Source organism: Staurois parvus, unplaced genomic scaffold (genome assembly GCF_062004578.1).
Source record: "Staurois parvus isolate SC_StPar_1 unplaced genomic scaffold, SC_StPar_1.0 ptg001146l, whole genome shotgun sequence".
Classification (NCBI taxonomy): Eukaryota; Metazoa; Chordata; class Amphibia; order Anura; family Ranidae; genus Staurois; species Staurois parvus.
In genome coordinates, this window is record NW_028318942.1 from 2,679,115 (window position 1) to 2,700,216 (window position 21,102).

The 21,102-nt window shown below is 43.0% G+C and overlaps 1 protein-coding gene across 2 annotated transcripts in view; it reads right to left on the reverse strand.

Moving 5' to 3' along the window:
• The window catches only part of LOC149439242 (uncharacterized), a 171,951-nt gene that overhangs the window by 15,702 nt on the left and 135,147 nt on the right, over window positions 1-21,102 (reverse strand). For both annotated transcript variants that reach the window (XR_016307847.1, XM_089659308.1), the window contains exons 17-20: window positions 19,143-19,271; window positions 16,062-16,190; window positions 11,588-11,716; window positions 4,203-4,415 (exon numbers count right to left, since the gene is read on the reverse strand). Coding sequence is in view for 1 of the 2 variants with exons in the window: in XM_089659308.1 (XP_089515434.1) it covers window positions 4,203-4,415; window positions 11,588-11,716; window positions 16,062-16,190; window positions 19,143-19,271 (600 nt within the window). In the remaining variant the exon portion in view is untranslated. The remainder of the gene's footprint in view (window positions 1-4,202; window positions 4,416-11,587; window positions 11,717-16,061; window positions 16,191-19,142; window positions 19,272-21,102) is intronic.

A 21,102-nucleotide genomic window follows, 5' to 3' on the forward strand; every position in this document is an offset into this window, starting at 1 on the left:
TTGTACATGATCTCTGTTTTTGCCCTATATTCTTTGAAACCTCAATAAAACAGATTAAACATAAAATTGTCAAATAATATTCCAATATGGTTAAAATATCTGAGGGCCGTGTTTGTTGCTGAGGCGCCCAGACATTAAAGTGGATGGTGGTAATTATTAGTTACTGTATATTGCTGGAATTAGGACGGTCTCAACAAGGTATGGTTAGGGTGAAATGTCATATGATATACAGTGCTATTTTAGAGAAATGAACAATCTTTTATTGGCAAATCCAGTTTTTAGCCCTCATCCCTCTAGCACTCAAGAACAAGAGGAAATTTCAAAAAAGAACTCTTGTGAATCAGATCTTCCTCAGCATCATACCTGAGTATTCCTGAAACAGAAGAAAACAGATCTGTTCCAGGGAAGCAAAAAGACCCTCCACTTTTTTTGCTCCTTGGAAGATGAGCATCAGAATGCATAACATTATGATAGGTATGGGATGGGTGACCACAAATTTTGAGATGGCTTTTACCTAGACTCACATGGCTTGGAAAGAAAATTAAATCTCTAAATGTTTGGCCTAAATTATTTCAACAGCCCTCCTCCAACAATACTTTGCTTTTCAGTTAGATTGGAGTGAACCTTTAATGGCTGCTAGGTCAAAACACTCACGCTGGAGCAATAAGTTGAATGCTTTCAAAACTATGCTCAGAGTTGGCCACATATGAAAAAGTCACTTATTATTTACTGGTTGTCCAACAAATATATTCCCTATTCATCTAACATAATTATTATAATATTTAATGGAATGAAAATATATCATCTGGGGTGGATTAAAGGTGAAAACCACTTACACAATATGGCCAATGGATTGGGGAAACCTGGTCATTTCATTTATATGAACTTGTTGGACATAGCACTGCAAAACTATGGGCATTTATAGGGAACTAACCCCTCATAATAGTTCCACTGCTCTGGGAAGGCCTTCAATACGATTTTGGAGTGTGTCTGTAGAAATTGGGGTCTATTCAGCCAAAAGGGCATTTGTGACGTCATGTGCTTATACTGGATGGGAAGACCTGTTTTGCAACTCATGTTCCAATTAAACCCGAAAGCGTTCAGAAAGGTTGACGTCACAGCTCTGTGCAGGATTCTCAGGTTCTTTCACACTTGTCAAACCATGTCATTATGGATCTGCGTTTGTGCACATACTTGAAAAGAACAGAAAAGGACTTTTACAAAGCCAAGAAGTTAGAATTACATAATTGTCTAATTTGTGTTTTATGCCATAGCATTACCAGTACCCTTCATTGGAAACACCTGACCTCAATCATTTCTGGGGGTTTTCGCATATTATTGTTTATATAGTAGTTATAAGGTTCTTTGCTGGGGTTTTTTTGCCTTCCTTTGGATCAACTGTGGGTATAGGATTAAATGAAGATCCTGATGAAGCTATGAGAGGCGTGGCGTAACGCGTAGATGAGACATAGCGACGTGGTGACGCACTTCCGGTCCGGCGCCATCTTAGCACACCAGAGAACTCATAATACACCCATGTGAGGTGATACCAATCGGCTTGTTATCTTCTGCTGGAATGTGAGTGTTCACTTGGCGTTTTTTCTCACAATAAATGTGTCATACAGTTTTACACTATGGAGGATTTTTTGTGTTCTTATTCCATGACCTCCATCACCTCATGAGTATATAATATATATACACTGGTACCTGTATGTGGAGGATAAGTGGAAGGTGGAGGAGTGAGCATTGGAGTCTGTGGAGTAACCTCTAGCCTGGAGAGAGCGTGTAGGATCCTAAGGCATTTTGGCCCCTGTGGGTCGCAGGGGGAAGGTGAGCGGGCATGCTAGCCATATAGGATTCTCACCTGTCACCTGCACTGACAAGAGGAGCGTGTTTTTTAATTGGGTGTCAAACACTGAATTTTGTGGACATTAATATCACTACAGCTTTATGGTTTTAAACACTGAATGTTGTGGACATTTTTTTGCACTTATATGTATAGTTATCACCTTTATAGCGTCTTATATCCCTTCACAGGGAATCACTGAGTGGTATGGCTTAATCACTTATTATCTATGCTTGATTTATATTGAACCAGTTATCTATATACTTGATTTACAGTAACACTTTTTCTACTCTGGATAAGTCTGTTTATAAGTTTATAGCGCCACACCATTATCATAATACATTTTTGGGTATAGGATTATAACTTTTTTTTTTTTTTAATGGTTGAACTGGATGGACTTTTGTCTTTTTTCAGCCAGACTAACTATGTAACTATGTAAGGTTTCCACAAATCTTTGGCTATATGATGTATGTGTATTTTTGAAACAACATTTTTTATACATAGAGTAATGAACTGAATAACAAAATATATTTGTGCATACTTTGTTTTTTAATTTTGTTTTCCAGAAATTAGGATAATTATAGTCAACAAGCCTTGTAGTATTGTTTGGCATGTTGGAGTTTTGGCCTTTTTTGTTTGCATCATAATCTATTATGATAATATGTGTGCACATAAAGTGGTTCTAAAAGTAAAATGTTCTCTTACCCTAATGTATTCTTGGCATTAATGTAAAATACCTTCTGTGTGCAGTCCTGCCCCCAGTTATATAATTGTACTTACCTGAGCCCAATCTCAAGCCAGCGATGTGCATGACAGCAGTGGCTCTCTTGTCTCTCTCTTTCCTCACAAAAAGGCAGCAGTAGGAGCCATTGGCTCCTGATGCTGTCAATCACAGCCAGTGAGGAGAGAGTGGGGGGCAGAGCTGAGCTCCGTGTGTCAGTGGACGCACAGAGTGCTGCTTAGAAGCAAGTCTGCATGAGTGCCCCCATAGCAAGCAGCATGTTGAGGATAGAGGGGCCAAGATCAACGGCGGAGGACCCCAGAAGGCGGACCAGGGCTGCTCTGTGTAAAACTATTGCACAGAACAGGTAAGTGTTATTAAAAAAGTATCCTTTAAGAACACCAGTTCAAAGGATAAGAACTCATGTATACATTATTTAGGCTCACATGATGATTGGCTGGTAGTCATAACATGAAGGAAAGACAGCTTGCTAGAAGATAACCATGAAATAGAAACCAACCATGCACAGTACATGTAGGAAAGATATAGTAATGCTCATATACATTCAGGGGTGCAAAAGTAATAACTATGCAATATTACTACTGTATTTAACATCTGGAAACAGTGTAAGACACAACATAAAAATTGTGATTTTCTTTTAAAGCCCAAATGAACCACTTTAAATCAGCTAAACACATTTCAGATGTAACAAAACAAAAAGGTGTGCAAACTCAAACAATTCTATTTTAAGTGGCCACAGAGTAGAAAAGCCTACCCCCGTGCAGCAGAGAATGACCCTTGCTCTCTATGGGGAATCAGTGGTCTCTCTCCAGAGGTTTGACACCTCCCCCCTTCCCAAGCAAGCACAGGGAGAACATGCAAAGCTCATGTATACAGTGTCCTGCCCAGGATTCAAAAATAAAGAACCTAATTCTGTAAGGCAGTGGCCAGGAGCGGACTGACAACTCATGGGGCCCCCGGGCACAAGGGGATCATGGGGACCCTGTGTCCTTGCCCAAACTCAAAAAAGCCTATGAAAAAGGTAACAGGGGCATCTCATTGGGCCCCCTACTGACCCCGGGCCCTCGGGCAGTGCCCGAGTTTCCAAATGGTCAGTCCGCCCCTGGCAGTGGCCAATGAACCACTAGATACACTTTTATAAAGTAAAAATACAGCAACATCTATTTTCTCAGAGGCCTTGTTTTGCTAAGCTGCCAAAATCTGAAACTAAACTAAAAGTGGGTTATTTACTAAAACTCAAGAGTGCAAAATCTGGTGCAGCTCTTCATAGAAACCAGTCAGCTTCCAGGTTTTATTGTCAAAGCTTAAGGGAACAAGCTGAAGTTAGAAGCTGATTGGCTACCGTATACAGCTGTACCAGATTCTGAGTGCTCCAGGTTTAGTAAATCTAACCCAAAGCCTGACCCATAATAACCATATCCGAAGTTTGAATTAATTAAAAAAACTCATAGTAATTTTTTGCCCATTTTTACAATTCTTCAATGTTGTGTAAAATAAATGCAACCTAGACTAAGTGTCTTATTTATCCCAATGTTTAACACAGATGGGTCTGGGATCCACCTTTAAATTAAAAAAACAATTACCACATTAATAGATCTGTACACTTCAGTTTACCTGGTACTTCATATTCACCGCTGGCTGGTCTATTGGATGTATATGCCACTGCTAAGTTACGGCTCTCCTTGTCTTTTTGCCAGTGTCTGTATGCTAGGAAGAAAGCGATCAGCGCCACAACCAAGATTACTAAGGCAATGATGCCAATCATGGGTCCAATGGAGTCTGTGGCTATTGAAGTCTTCGGTACCATAGTGACATCCATGGTGGGAGCTGTGTACATAGAACATTTAGCTGAAACACTGATAGAAGAAACAGTTTGTTTTTCCACAATACATAACAAGATCATGCTGACTTATGAGGTAAACACTATAACATGTACATTATATTATATATATATACTGTATATTTTTTTATTAGGTACACCTGTTCCATTGCTTGATAACACAAATTGCTAGTCTGCCAAATCACATGGCAGCAAGTCAATGCATTTAGGCATCTAGCCATGGTGAAGACAACTTGCTGAAGTTCAAACTGAGCATCAGAATGGGTAAGAGAAGGGAATTTACGTAACTTTGAACTTGGCATGGTTGTTAGTGCCAGACAGGCTGGTCTGAGTATTTCAAAAACTGCTGATCTACTGGGATTTTCACGCACAATAATCTCTCGGGTTTACAGAGAATGGTCCAAAAAAGAGAAAATATCCAGTGAGCGGCAGTTGTGTGGACGAAAATGCCTTGTTGAGGACAGAGGAGAATGGGCAGACTGGTTCAAGATGACAGAAAGGCAACAGTAACTCAAATAACTACTTGTTATGCACAATACCATCTCTGAACACACAATACATTGAACCTTGCAGCAGATGGCCTACAGCAGCAGAAGACCACATCAGGTGCCACTCCTGTCAGCTAAGAACAGGAAACAGAGGCTACAATTCACACAGGCTCACCAAATTTGGACAATTGAAGACTGGAAAAACGTTGCCTGGTCTAATGAGTCTCAATTTCAGCTGCAACATTCAGATGGTAGGGTCAGAATTTGGTGAAAACAACATGAAAGCATGGATCAATCCAGCCTTGTATCAATGGTTCAGGCTGGTGGTGTAAGGGTGTGGGGGATATTTTCTTGGCACACTTTGGACCCCTTAGTACCAATTGAGTATTGTTTAAATGCCATGACCAGCCAGTATTGTTACTGACCATGTCCATCCCTTTATGACTACAGTGTACCCATCATCTGATGGCTCCTTTCAGCAGGATAATGCACCATGTCACAAAGTTCAAATCATCTCAAACTGTTTTCTTGAACATGACAATGAGTTCACTGTACTCCAATGGCCTCCACAGTCACCAGATCTCAATCCAATAGAGCACCTTTAGGAGGTGGTGGAACGTAAGATTTGCATCATAGATGTGCAGCCGACAAATCTGCAGCAACTGTGTGATGCCATCATGTCAATATGGACCAAAATCTCTGAGGAACGTTTCCAACACCTTGGTAAATCTATGCCACGAAGAATTAAGGCAGTTCTGAAGGCAAAAGGGGGTCCAACCCGGTACAAGCATGGTGGACCTAATAAAGTGGTCGATGAGCGTATATACAGTATATATATTATGAGAAGTGGGCAGCCATTGAGTTACTGTCATTATTAATGGTGCAAAGGGTTGAATTTTTTTTATATCCTTTTTTTTCATGGAGAAAAAGTCATAATGTTTGGATGATACTGTATGAGAACCCTGAAAAAAGACAACGTCAACATACAAACAATCATGAAAACATCATAAATGGAGCTGTCACCCCATGCAGCCCTGAGGAAAGAAGCTAAAGTCCTCTAAAACTGTGGATTTGAAGTGAACCTTGAAGGATGAGCTGTACGGGAATGTTGGGCAGGTCGTTAAGATCTGATACATCAGCTGTCATCTACTGATAGAATGGACAACCTTGCTAGGCCACCACATCATTCATCAGACGTATGCTTACTCTGAGTCAGGTTACACTGTATCTGCCATGACAGCTTGTGGTGCTGTTCCTTCTACCAAGTAATGTTTTCCTCCTATGGTGAACACAAAGTGCTGAATGTCCTTTTACTGATGAAGACTATCATACTAAAGCTAGCCTTACCCAACTAGTTTTCTTCCATTCTGCTTGGACTCTGTATTCAGACCAGGGACGGACTGAAAACTCATGGGGCCCCCGGGCAATAGGGGATCATGGGGCCCCTGTGTCCTTGCCCAAACTCAAAAAAGCCTATGAAAAAGGTACCAGGGGCATCTCATGGGGTCCCCTACTGAACCCGGGCCCTCGGGCAGTGCCTGAGTTTCCAAATGGTCAGTCTGCCCCTGATTCAGACAGTAGAACCTGCATTGATCAACAGCTGCAGCTGATTGGCTGCAGCCGCTGATCGATGGAACACTTTCCAAGATGTCCCTTCGGCATCAATCGATTAAACAAAAGGAGCAGGGGAGCTCGCTCACTGTTTGAAATCTGCTAAACTGGACAAAGTTTGATCAGTGTATGGCCAGCTTAATATCCTATTATCACCAACTGAAATTGATAACATTTTGAGAAATGTAACCAAGCATTTTTCACAAATTACTGTACCAAACCTGTGGCCCACGGACCACATGCGGCCCTTTGGTATATGATGTGCGGCCCTCTGACCTCAGCAGTCTGTAGTGGGGACACTAATTATGGTAATAGCAGTGATCTCTACTAGCCTCATTTAACATGTTTTCAGTTTTCTATTGTCTTCTGCAGCATATCCGCAGCCAACAATGTAGCATATCCACACTCTCTGACCCTCATCTCCTCTATTAGAACCGCTGTTTCTGACAGTCCTCCTAAGAATTACATATGCTGAGCATTATGTGCGGCCCTTTGGTGATATCAGGGGCCGCATTTGAGGCCCACTTTAGCTCATAAGTTGACAACCACTGATTTATAGGATTACCATTGGTGATTACTTACTTTGGGACAGGATAATGTGGTATTTGTTCTTTTATGGCAAGTGAAATTCCATTAGGGGTAGGCTTATTTTCCACATTTAGCCACCTTAAAGTGTTACTAAACCCACAACAGTACAATCAGTCTGTATATGCAGCAAAACATGCTTGTTATACTTACTATGGAACCTAAGGGGTAATCCTCTGCAATGTGTAAAAAAGGATGTTTGATCCTCCCCTTCTTCTACTGTCCCCAGTCCATTTGCTGACAAAACAGAGCCTTGGGGCAAGCTGCACATGCTCAGTTTGGTGTGTATTGCTAGATTTTTTTTTTTTTGGGGGGGAGTGCATGTGATCAGCACAGGGTCAATTAGTACTGTCCAGACAGAGGGTCAGGGGTTATACAGCCTCATAACACAATCATGGGAGAATGGAAACTCCTCTTACAAGCTTGCTTTTCTGGACACTGATAGACATCACAAGACTGTTATATACTGCTGATGAGAAAGGGTATTTGGCAGTTTATATGTACTAAAATAATTGCATTTCCGTGTTCTGTGTACTGTGGGAGACCAGATATAGTGAATGCAGGGTCCAGGGGGACCAGATATAGTAAATGCAGGGTCCGGGGAGACCAGATATAGTGAATGCAGGGTCCGGGGAGACCAGATATAGTGAATGCAGGGTCTGGGGAGACCAGAACAGTGAATGCAGGGTCCGGGGAGAGCGGATATAGTGAATGCAGTGTCCGGGGAGACCAGATATAGTGAATGCAGGGTCCGGGGAGACCAGATACAGGGAATGCAGGGTCCAGGGGGACCAGATATAGTAAATGCAGGGTCCGGGGAGACCAGATATAGTGAATGCAGGGTCTGGGGAGACCAGAACAGTGAATGCAGGGTCCGGGGAGAGCGGATATAGTGAATGCAGTGTCCGGGGAGACCAGATATAGTGAATGCAGGGTCCGGGGAGACCAGATACAGGGAATGCAGGGTCCGGAGAGATCAGATACAGGGAATGCAGGGTCCGGGGAGATCAGATATAGGGAATGCAGGGTCCGGGGAGACCAGATATAGTGAATGCAGGGCCTGGGGAGACCAGATATAGTGAATGCAGGGTCCGGGGAGACCGGATATAGTGAATGCAGGGTCCGGGGAGACCAGATATAGTGAATGCAGGGTCTGGGGAGACCGGATATAGTGAATGCAGGGTCCGGGGAGACCGGATATAGTAAATGCAGGGTCTGGGGAGACAAGATATAGTGAATGCAGGGTCCGGGGAGACCGGATACAGTGAATGCAGGGTCCGGGGAGACCGGATATAGTGAATTCTGGGTCTGGGGAGACCAGATATAGTGAATGCAGGGTCCGGGGAAACCAGATATAGTGAATGCAGGGTCTGGGGAGACCAAATATAGTGAATGCAGGGTCTGGGGAGACCGGATATAGTGAATGCAGGGTCTGGAGAGACCAGATATAGTGAATGCAGGGTCCAGGTAGACCAGATATAGTGGATTCAGGGTCCTGGGTTTAGTAACATGGTCAATAGGTTGCATCAGGGGTAGGCATACCACTTGTGCAGATTCTACAGCTGAATAAGGGCCATCTGGCAGTTAGGGCCTTTTTTTTACTAAATGCGAGTTGGGCAGATGAGCAGAAGGAGGTATTTTTCAGGATGCTCCATGCATGCTCCTGGCTTGCAATTGGTGTCTAGAAGGAAGAACATACTTTAGATCTTGCCTGACGTACAGAATGGTTCTCCCATTTCTCTTGGAACAATTTGGACTGGAAGTGAAGGGGTGTGTTTGCAAACAGATCCCAGCAGCCTATTATAAACCATAAGAGTCGGGTACAAATACTACTCTTCAGATTGATCGACCTGGTGGCATGCGGATAGTTACATGCGCATTTTAAATTTCTTCCTGTGAGTACATCACTTTTAAGGGTTACCCATCCCCTTGGGGACATTCACAGGAACCTTTGTATTGACATCACTGCATCTCCACACTGAGTCGGGTGGCATGCTGGATTGGGAGTCGGGTGGCATGCTGAATTGTTACTGTATATGCTCATTCTAAATTTCTTCCTGTGAGTACATTACTATTAAATAAACAGCATTGTTTTATAATAGTGCACTATGGATCCTCATGATATTTTAGGGCTTACTGTGAGGATAAACGGGCATAAGACCTTCCCATAACTGGCAGAGATTAACCATTGTGGTCCTGGAAATGGAGCAGCTGGTGGTCTTTATGCGGTGGTATAATCGTGGGGCTGTAATTCACTCAAAATTCTTTAGACCTCTCTCTTTGTAGGTCTAAGGCTCAATGCATATTAGCGTTTTGTTAAAGCTCAAAAACCACTGGATAAAAAACACCAGCAGTAGCGTTTTAGTAGTGTTCAGGAACGCTAGGGTTTTATTAACATTTTGACAGTACATGTGGGGGGAAAAAAACTAGAAAAAAGCTGTTAGGAGCATTTTAGTAGCTTTTAGGACACAGGTGTCAAACTGGCGACCCTCCAGCTGTTGCCAGACTACAAGTCCCATGAGGCATTGCAAGACTGACAGTTACAAGCATGACTCTCAAAGGCAGAGGCATGATGGGACTTGTAGTTTCGCAACAGCTGGAGGGCCACCAGTTTGACACCCCTGGTTTAGGAGCGTTTAGGAGTGTACAGCTTTTTTTTTCTGTTGGAAAAATGCTTCCAAAAACTCTACTGCTCCTAAACGCTGAAGCATGAAAAATGCTACTAGCCTAAAATAGTGTGCATGGACACATAGGATAACACTGTTAGCTTCTAGAAGCAGAAATAAAAATGCCGATAACAGCTTCTAGCAAACGTAACCCCTCGACGCTGGTGCCTCCCGGCCCTTTAAGGGGTTTGTGACGGCGGGAGGCAGGATGGGTTTAGGGTCATGTGAACGCCGTGATTCGCTGTCACAGCAGCCACATGATCGGAAAGCTCCCAATTGCAAGTAGCGATCAATAAATGTGCTGGGAGCAAGCAGGGTGCGCGCTCTCGGCACATCTTTTGTTTATATTGGGTACGCAAATATGCAGCACCTCGGTGCCAAGGCCCAGCTGCCGAGAGGCCACATATTTGCGTGCGCTCAGTTCCAAGCAGCTGAAAAAACTCTAGTGTGCATTGAGCCTAAAGGTCTGGTAAGCAGATGGGGGGTGGGGGTGGTGGGAGAGGAGGGGGGGTCTGCTGTGGGGTTGAGGGTGTCCTGGGAGGTGGAGGTGGAGGATATTGTTGGGGTGGAGCTGTGTGTCAGGCACCACCCGGCAGAATCTCTAGTGATCCACAGAACCGGATTTCCCAGGACGCGGAGTCTCCCAGTCTGCCTTTTCACCAGAGCCCCTGATGGTGGGGATGGACTTGGTGCGAGACTGAAACCAGCTCGCGACCCCTGAGTGCACCCAACTGTGGTAGAGGGGTCCCGCCGAGGGTACGTGCCAGGGGTGAGCCTGCTGTGAAGAGGCTGACAAGTCCAGGTCCTGAGCGGGATGGATGGATGACAGTCAGGAATGAGCGTAGTCAGACTAGCCGGGTCGGTAACGGTGGAGGCAGGTAGGTACTAAGCAGTAGACAGAGAGCAGCCGGGTCATGAGCCAAGGTTCATCAACGGGAGGTCCAATAGTAATATAACAACAGGCAGGAGAGTAGTCAGGGACAAGCCGGGGGTCAGAGCAGGAGAAGGTCAACACAAATCAGGACAAGCAGGATCGGCAACAGGAACACACTTCAGAACACGGGTACAGGAACTAGACCTTGCGGCAACCTAGTCACCGTCTGGCCAGTTTAAATAGTGCGCCCTGCACCGTCATTGGTGCAATTGCCAACACCGACGCCCAGGTCCTAGTGCCTGCACATTAGTGCACCTAGGCAATCTGCGTATGTGCAGGCCTGTGCGTTGCTGCGAGACCCGCAGTCCCTGACACTGTGCCTTCTAGAGGGGTTTTCTTTGGGGGTGGGGGCCGGTTTTTGGGTGGGAATGTATGAGATGTGCATTGTCATTTTTTACGTCCAATAAATATATCCTGTTCATTGAGGTGCTGTATCTTTCTTTTTTGTGGGTTTTTTGTAAGATGCAATTTTGTGTTGGTAAAGGATCATTGGGATCATCACAAAGAATTGCTGGTACTTGTTGTTCACCTGTATAAGACTTTGCACTTTAAGTTGAAGTGGACTTTTTTCCCCTGGACTTCTTTATATGTTAGTATGTTGGTGTAGCATTTAGCAAATTGGTTGGTGTTATATTGGAAGTTTATATCATTTAAAGAGACAGCGCTCCTATTTATGTACACAACTTGTTTCTGTCTATTATCCTGACATCTATGTAGTGCAGCATCTTTATCTGGGAACACAGATTTTAGAACACGTTTTTTTGCTTTTAGCACTAAGCGCAGTTATTTTGTTTTATGATGTAAAACTTTGCCTGCTATACATTCACTCTTTATTCGGTCATAAAAAAAGAAAAAAAAAGTAGTTCTTTCCTTACCTTTATCACAGCGTGTACCTGACCAGCCCGCTTCACACTGGCAGTGCCCCGTCACATGGTCACAGGTGGCATTGTACAGACAGTCACAGGACTGGTGGCATTTCAGTCCATAGGTTTTAGATGGGCACTCTAAATGAAAAAAATACAGTATGTTCATAGCTGACCAAACTAAATTATATACAGACTTTGCACCCATTTCAAAATATGTAAATTACATACGCCATGTCTTTATTGTGCAACAATGGTTGGAGAATAAACAGCTGATTGTTTAAGGCAGTTTTTTGGAATCTTAGAGAAATGCATCCTGTGGTCTAATTCCCAGTGTATCTTTGGCCAAAGAGAAAGTGTTACTAAACCCACAACAGTAAAATCAGTCTGTATATGCAGTAAAGCATACTTGTGGAACCTAAGGGGTTAATCCACTGCATTGTGCAAAAACGCTGTTTGATCCTGACTTCTCTGATCCTCCTCTTCTTCCAGTGTCCCCCCTCTTATCTCCTGATAAGACATATCGTATGGAGATACTCTGCACATGCTCAGTTTGGTGTGTATTGCTAGATATAGTTACATAGTTACATAGCTAGTCCGGCTGAAAAAAGACAAAAGTCCATCCAGTTCAACCATAGAAAAAAAAGTTATAATCCTATACCCACAGTTGATCCAGAGGAAGGCAAAAAAAAACCCAGCAAAGCACGATCCAATTAGCACTTGCTGGGAGAAAAAATTCCTTCCTGATCCCCCCGAGAGGCAATCAGATATTCCCTGGATCAACTTTACCTATAAATGTTAGTATCCAGTTATATTCTATCAGTTTGGTTGCCCTTCTCTGTACTTTCTCCAGTTCCCCAATGTTCTTTTTGTGAATTGGTGCCCAAAACTGAACTGCATATTCCAGATGAGGTCTTACTAATGATTTGTACCGCGGGAATATGATATCTCTCTCTCTGGAGTCTATACCTCTTTTAATACAAGAGAGAGTTTTAGAAACCGCAGCTTGGCATTGCATGCCATTATTAAGCTTGTGATCTACCAGAACTCCCAGATCCTTCTCCACCATTGATCCCCCCAGTTGTACCCCCCCAGTATGTATGATGCATGCATATTCTTAGCCCCCAAGTGCAGAACCTTACATTTATCAACATTAAATATGATTTGCCACATAGTTGCCCAATTACACAGAGCATTGAGGTCGGCTTGTAAGTTGGAGACATCCTGTAAGGACGTTATTCCCCGGCACAGCTTGGTGTCATCTGCAAAGACTGAAATGGGATTTTTAATCTCAGACCCTATATCATTTATAAAAGATAGATAGTTTTTTTTTTCTTCGGAGAGTGCATGTGATCAGCACAGGGCCAATCAGCACTGTCCAGACAGAGGTCAGGGGTTCTGCGTCCTCCTAAAGCACAAAGAAAACTCCTCATACAAGCTTTAACATGTGCTCTGCTGAACACTGATAGAAGGCACAAGGCTGCTCTAACTTCTGGACACTAATAGACATCACTAGACTGTTATATACTGCTGATGAGAAAAGGTATTTAGCAGTTTACATTTACTAAAATAATTGCTTCCATGTTCTGTGTACTGTGGAAGACCAGATAGAGTGAATGTAGGGTCCTGGGTTTAGTAACACGTTAAAGGTTTTCATAATGTTTTAGACATATATGTATCATCATTCAATGCATCCGTTTAAAGCGTATCTCTAGGCAAAACCTTATTTTTGGTTTTGTACAAAACTTGGGAAGGATTAGACCCTGTGTCAAGTTTTTACTGCTATCTCTGTTGACTTTGGAGAGATAAACCCTTCTGTTTGCACTGGTGACCGTTGTCACCAAAAATGAAAGTCAAGGGAAATCCAAAATTTAAGAGAGGTATTACCCTTTTCTCTAACTTTCTGATGCATCTCTAGGATAGGAAGTGAAGGGAAATTTCCCCAATTGTATGTAGACAGAAAAAGATTGCCTGGCAAAGGTTGTGACCCTTCCCAACTCTACCCCGAAATGAAATAGTTTTGGCTATATATACACCTTAAAGTGATTGAAAGCCTATATTTTTTATTAAAAAAAATAACAAACTAGTTATACCTACCTGCTCTGTGCAGTGATTTTGCACAGCGCATTTCCGATCCTCCTTTTCTGGGATCCCCCTCCAGTGCTCCTGGCTCTTCCCCCCGCTGAGTTCCACCACAGTAAGGTGCTTGCTATGGGGGCACTTGTGCGGGCTCACTCCTAAGCTGTGCTCTGTGTGTCCATTGAAATACAGAGCATGGCTTGTCTCAGCACCTGTTCCCTCCTCACTGACTGACTGACTGACTCACAGCAGCAGGAGCCATTGGCTCCAACTGCTGTCTCTGAGCCCATGAGGAGGGAGAAAGCAGAGAGAGCAGCGGCTCTTGTACACATCACTGGATCAAGATCAGGCTCAGGTAAGTATAAGAGGGTGCTGAGGAGGGAGCAGAACTCAGAAGGTTCTTTATCCTATTACAGAGAATGTATTAAGGTAAAAAACCTTCTACCTTTAGAACCACTTTAAAGGTAAATACAAAAAAGGGTCTAAGAAAATTTGTATAACATAGTAAGCTGTTAGTAGAGGTCTCTTTGCATAAATAGAAGATGTGTCCCTTAAATACCTGGGTGACTTTTCACTGAGTGTCCATAAAGTGAATGGAGTAGCATGGGAAGACTACTGCCAGCTCCGGGGTATTTGAAGTTGAAGTAATAACTTTTGAGAAATTTAAAACATAGTAGTAGTACTAACAAAGGTCTGCAAACACTACATATTCTTTCTTCAAATCTTTTTTTTCTTGCAAACTTTCTCCTAAGTATTTCTCAAGCCCAGATCGCATCCAGTGCCAGCCTCAAGATGACAGTGGTGCAGAAAATGACAGGACGAGTGTTTGGCCATATTGGGTGTCAGTGGTCTAGAATCAGCATATCAGGCTGGTTCAGGGGCGGACTGACAACTCATGGGGCCCCCGGGCAATAGGAGATCATGGGGCCCCTGTGTCCTTGCCCAAATTAAAAAAAGCCTATGAAAAAGGTACCAGGGGCATCTCATGGGGCCCCCTACTGACCCCGGGCCCTCGGGCAGTGCCTGAGTTTCCAAATGGTCAGTCCGCCCCTGGGCTGGTAAGATTCATTTAGGACAAAAGAACTCTGCAGGCACATAAACAGAGAGAAGAAATGTCTCCACTATGTTGGAAAAGAAAGACTATGACTCACATTTGGTGGGATTCTATAAAAATTCAGGGGTTTTGGCAAGAGGTAATTCAATGTATACAGGAGATGGTGGGGATAACAATCTAAAAGGACCCATGAGTTTGTTTGTTCTATGGGACTGAGTGGTCAATAATACAGTATAAAAATAGTTTAATATATAATTTAATTAGTGCTGCAAAAGGATTAATCCCTATATTATGACAGGTTCCAGATCCTCCAACAATGAGAGATTGGATGAGGAGGATTGAATATATAAATATGATGGATGAGTTATACCACATCAATGAAGATAAAATGGGAACATTTAGAAAAGAATGGAGAAGGTGGTATGTTTTTAAATCATCAGAAAAATATCTCAGGATAATGGGTACCAAGTAGGTTGATTTAGAAATTTAAGCTGAATAACTGGAGAGTGGTAATCATGTAGACCACAGGTGTCAAACTAGAGGCCCTCCAGCTGTTGCCAAACTACAAGTCCCATGAGGCATTGCAAGATTGATAGTTACAAGCATGACTCCCAAAGGTAGAGGCATGATGGGACCTATAGTTCTGAAACAGCTAGAGGGCCACAGGCTGAGCACCCAAGCTATAAGTGGCGGGAGGAGGTCTACCACATCAGGATACTATCTGCAGCACCCTGTACTGGATATCTGTACCCTAACAGCTCTTCCATAGCTTTGCTGCTTCCACAGACCACCCTTTCAGGGATCTTTCAAAGCCTGGGTCATGCAATACTACCTAATAATCACAATGTTCTACTGATCCCAGTATGAGAACTCCTAAGATGAAGATCAAGTTGGGTTCCTACAATGTCTGACTCATTCAAGGAAGGGCAGAGGTCACCCCTGGTGTAGACTGACCATAGGTGTTTAGTAGAGAGGTTTAGAAAGAGATCTGTAGAAATAGATTGACAGGGGTAATTATGGGGATAGGGGGGTTGGGGTGGGAAGCTGAGAGGGTTTAGAAAAAGGACAGCTAAACTGTTTATGTTATGATAAATTGTGTACTGTATTAATTTGTAGTGAAATAAAATTTAATAAAAGATATTAATAATAAAAAAAAAGAAACTCTGCAGTTACACGATTCTAACTTTGTAGACCTTTATCTGGGAAAACCACTCTTCTTTGTATACTAGTCTCATCCAAGTCACATCAAGGATGCTTATCAAACAAAATTAACATCAATGATAACAATGTGTAGTACTAGTTTAATTTAATGATGCGCTTTACAGATGGCCAATTGTTTTTAGATTTACTTACTAATATCACAGAAGGGACCAATATATCCAGGCAGGCAGGAACACTTCCCATTCATATGATCGCATTCTGCTCCATTCTGGCATCTGCATTTGTTCACACAATTTTCTCCGTATGATCCTAGGGGGCAGACTAAGCAAAACAGAACAAAATTGCATCAACATTCATTGCACTCATCTCACATCGTTAAGGGGCCATTTACACTATATAGCTGTAGTGGGGCCATTGCTGTTTCCCTTTTAAAGGACTGTTTCCCTTTTAAGACTGCATGTTGTCAGAAAGGGTTTGATTGGCACAGTTCTCAGCAGTACTGGAGTGTTTCTGAGAGTTGCAGTTTCATTACAGAGGCAGAAATTGTAACTTTATACTGCACAGTACTACAGGACCAGGATGCTTTGCAAGGAGGAGGGGGTGGAGGAGCTACGTGTGCCTTTGCAGAGGACATGTAGGAGCTAGTCTGCAGCCCCTACTGTTGAAGTACACTGACACTGCTACAAGAACAGCAGAGGTTGCTAAGGACAACGGTTATCTACAGCAGCTGAAGTCAGCAACTGTGATCATTGGTACCAGTCACCTGCGACGGAAGTTACCGACAGTAAAGACATCTCCCACCGCAGAGAGAGGTCAGAGTGTTGGAAATCGCAGAGGAGGCGTGTGACCATCCCAGCTGAGGCACCCCGGAGATTGTGCAGCACCGAAAATTGACAACAGGAAAAAACTAGCCAGAGAGACAGAGCCCCATTCATCATCCCTTCAAGGAGTTAACCCCTGGAGACTGTTCTTCTTAGATGGGGTGAGCAACTGCTAACCAGTGACATGTCAGTCCCTAAGAGTGCAGCACCGATAATTGACAACAGAAAAAAACTAGCCAGAGAGACAGAGCCCCATTCATCATTCCTTCAAAGAGTTAACCCCTGGAGACTGTTCTTCGTGGATGTGGTGAGAAACTGCTAACCAGTGACATGTTAGTCCCTAAGAGCGCTCCACCGATTCACTAACACAGGCCTGTGCAACACATAGACTCACACAGTGTTACAACCCTACAGTATACAAGTGAATTTGGGACTGAGCCTAAAAAGACATCAGTTTAGCTGGGGACATATTGCTGCTGTAGTTGCAGGGGGTTAATACTGATCTAGAGCTATACCGGCAGGGGCGGACTGACAACTCATGGGGCCCCGGGCAATAGGGGATCATGGGGCCCCTATGTCCTTGCCCAAACTCAAAAAAGCCTATGAAAAAGGTACCAGGGGCATATCATGGGGCCCCCTACTGACCCCGGGCCCTCGGGCAGTGCCCAAGTTTCCAAATGGTCAGTCCGCCCCTGTATACCGGTATATACGTATATACATGAATATTGTGTTTATTGATGTTATTGTGCCAATTCTAGAAGGTTTGTGTATTCAGTGCATTTAGCTGCTATTTTCCAAGTTAATTTGCAGATTATTTGCAGAGTTGTACCTGTCTTATTAAACATGTTATAAAACTTCCCACAAGGTGTACTGGTGTGCTGTGGATCCAATATATATATGGTTCATCACTGAAGTAAGGACAGAAGTGCCCGGTTACTCCAGCGGCTCCTTCGGGGGTGAGCGCTACATAGCCAAAAGTACATGAACAACCCTTCAAATTATTGCGTTCAGATGTTTCCAGTGAAGGATACTGTTAATACTACAACATACAAAGCCATTTTAGGCAATTGTGCACTTCCAATTTTGTGGCAACAGTTTGGGGCAGGTCCTTTTCTTTTGCAGCATGACTGTGCCATAAAGCCATCCCCATAAAGATATTGGGAGGTATTTACTAAAACCTGAGAGTTCAAAATCTGGTGCAGCTGTGCACAGTAGCCAATCAGATTCTAACTTTAGCTTGTTCGATTAACCCCTAGACGTCGAGTGCACACAAATTTGCGGCCTCCCGATGTCTGGACATTAACAGCAAGCGGCCGCATATTTGCGTACCATTTGAAAATACATATGTGCTGAGAGCGCGCGCCCTGTGCATTCCCAGCACATATGTCCGTTACTCACGGAAAGGTCCCGATCTCCCCTTACTATCAGGACTTTTTCCAATCATGTGACCACCGTGACAGCGAATCACGGCAGTAACATGACCCTAAAACCCTGTCCCGCCTTTTGGCTTCTGAAACCTCTTAAAGGGCCAGGAGGCGCTGGCGCAAAGGGGTTAAGCTTTAAAAATAAAACCTTGATGCTGATTGGTTTCTATGCAGAGCTATGCACTCTTCTGTTTTAGTAAATAACCCTCATTGTTTAATGGGTATGGTGTGGAGGAACTTAAGTGGCCTTTGTACATCCTTGACCTCGACCTTATTGAATACCAGCTGCTGGTTAGGTCTTCTCTTCCAACATCAGTACTTGATCTCGCAATGCTCTTTAGGCTAAATGGGCACACATTCCCACAGACACACACTAAAATCTTGTGGAAAGTCTTCTCAGAAGGGTGGAGGCTGTTACAGATGAAAAAAGGTGTGGGGGGACTCCAGGAGAGTGCTATTTAGTCTTTGGTTTTGGAATGGGATGTCCAGCAAGCTCATATAGATGTGATGGTCATGTGTCCACAAACTGAAAACTACCACAGGTATTAGCCCCTTAAACCAACCATAGATGGATCAAATCTTGGCCGGTTCAGCAGGGACCGTCCAAGATTGAATCCATCTATGAACAGGCTGGATGTAAGTCGACTTCAGTACAACCAGACTGTCTAATTTTTACAAGAATTCACTGCTGGCAGCTATAGCCTCTGGCAGTGAGCATTGTGTTCTGTTGGCCAGAAAGGTTGCCCAACAGCAGAACACATTAGCGCTGCAAGAAGGATTCCCCAACCAATACTTACGTGTTCATAGGGGAATAAATCAATTTTCTGTCCTTCCACCCATGGTGAAAGGAAAGAAGACTGCATCATTTATGGGCTGCTTTAGAATACAATATTTTTCATTACAGAACAGACTACAGAACTGGCTTCATTTAAAACTGACTGTTTATTTCACAAGTTTTGCTAAACTTGGAAAAATAGACATAAGGAGACAAACTTGGAATAAACGAATCAGATATGCATCAATTTTACCTTCAGAACACATTTTTCCAGTCCATCCAGAAGAACAGGCACAAGTTCCATCAAACGGGTTACATTGCCCTCCATTTTGGCAATAACAAGTGTTAGCGCAGTCTTTCCCCCAAAGTCCCAGTGGGCAAGCTACAGAAATTGTATACAGAATGATCATTGTTTTGTTTTATGAAAATAGATGAATAAAGACAAAAATATACAACTAGGAATAAATATGTTTTCATTAAAAAAAAAAAGTTTAACACAGGATGGTGGACTATAGGTTAATCCATTCAGTGACATAAAAGCATCTTAGGATAATGTCCCTGGTGGTCATGATACCAGAGCCCAAGTGGAACAAGTCTAACACTATAGGCTTGCTGTACTCAGGTTCTGGTTTCATGACCACCAGTGATATCACCCTTTGAAGCTCTTATGTCAATGAATGGATTTCATCTGGGTGATTCTGTTTCTTCCCACAACACGAACACGTTATTTGGCTTGTCATCATTGTGGCCCTAGATTATGTAAGTGTATTCCGGCAACTAAGATATTAAATCTTAAGATATTGAAAGGTTGGGGTGACCCTCGGGTGGTAGGAGGTCACACCCGATAGGTAACAGAGTTCAACGTCCCAACATAGAATATTGAAAGAAAGAATGTGGAAATGGACTTTCTAGGCCACAGAAACTCGGTACACAAAAAGATAAAATCAATGTTCCTTTATTAAACATCACATCATCTCTAAAATATATCTAGTATGATATCATTGCGCAATTCGCCCACAGCTGGTATCTCGTGACCCATGGACCACATAGGATGATAACAAAAGATGGTAACAATATGGACAATACCAACAAAGTAATCCTTCAAAGGGGTAGGCGATATTCAGGCTGTGCAGGCAACGCCCCACGCCTCCCACATTGCTTGCACAGCCTGAATATCCCCTACCCCTTTGAAGGATTACTTTGTTGGTAGTAACAAAAGATGGTAACAATATGGACAATACCAACAAAGTAATCTTTCAAAGGGGTAGGCGATATTCAGGCTGTGCAGGCAACGCCCCACGCCCCCCACATTGCCTGCACAGCCTGAATATCCCCTACCCCTTTGAAGGATTACTTTGTTGGTATTGTCCATATTGTTACCATCTTTTGTTATCTTCCTATGTGGTCGGTGTGTTACCATCTATTGTTATCATCCTATGTGGTCGGTGGGTCATGGGATACAAGCTGTGGGCGAATTGTACAATGATATCATACTAGATATATTTTAGAGATGATGTGATGTTTAATAAAGGAACATTGATTTTATCTTTTTGTGTACCGAGTTTCTGTGCCTAGAAAGTCCATTTCCACATTCTTTCAATCTTAAATCTTAAGATGCTTTGGGGTCAGAGATCCAACCACTGGTGATATCAGGACTCACAGGTAGTTGACTTTTCAGCACCTACCACAACTGAAATATCAGTTTCACGTCTACTGACCTTTCAATTTCTAGTATTTGTGTGTGTGTGGTTTTTAAGAATTACAATGGGCACTTGGGCTGGTATCTTCTTATAAGACAAATACGGAAAAAAACAATACTTTTTTGTAGAAGACATGTAGTCATGTTGTCACTTGCATCACCACTAAACTTGGACATGGACAATAGACATGGGTTGACCAACTACTCTTTTTTTTACCTGATCTTAATTACAGTATGTAGAGATGTATTGCCTGCAGGTCCATTTGAACTCCTGCTCTTAAAGGTTAGGATAGTTAGCAGGTAGCTGAGAAAAGCAAACCTGGTTTATAGACTACAACTTGTCCTCAAGGCAGGTGTTAATGAGTTTTGATATCACATATTAAAGATAGCCTAGTGGAATGTTTCCTCTCTAATTGTAGCTATTAAACTGGCAATTCTTTCAATTATGGAAGAGAAACCTTTTTTTGGGGAAAGCAACACCTTAATCACACAAAATATATCTAGAAAGGTGAAT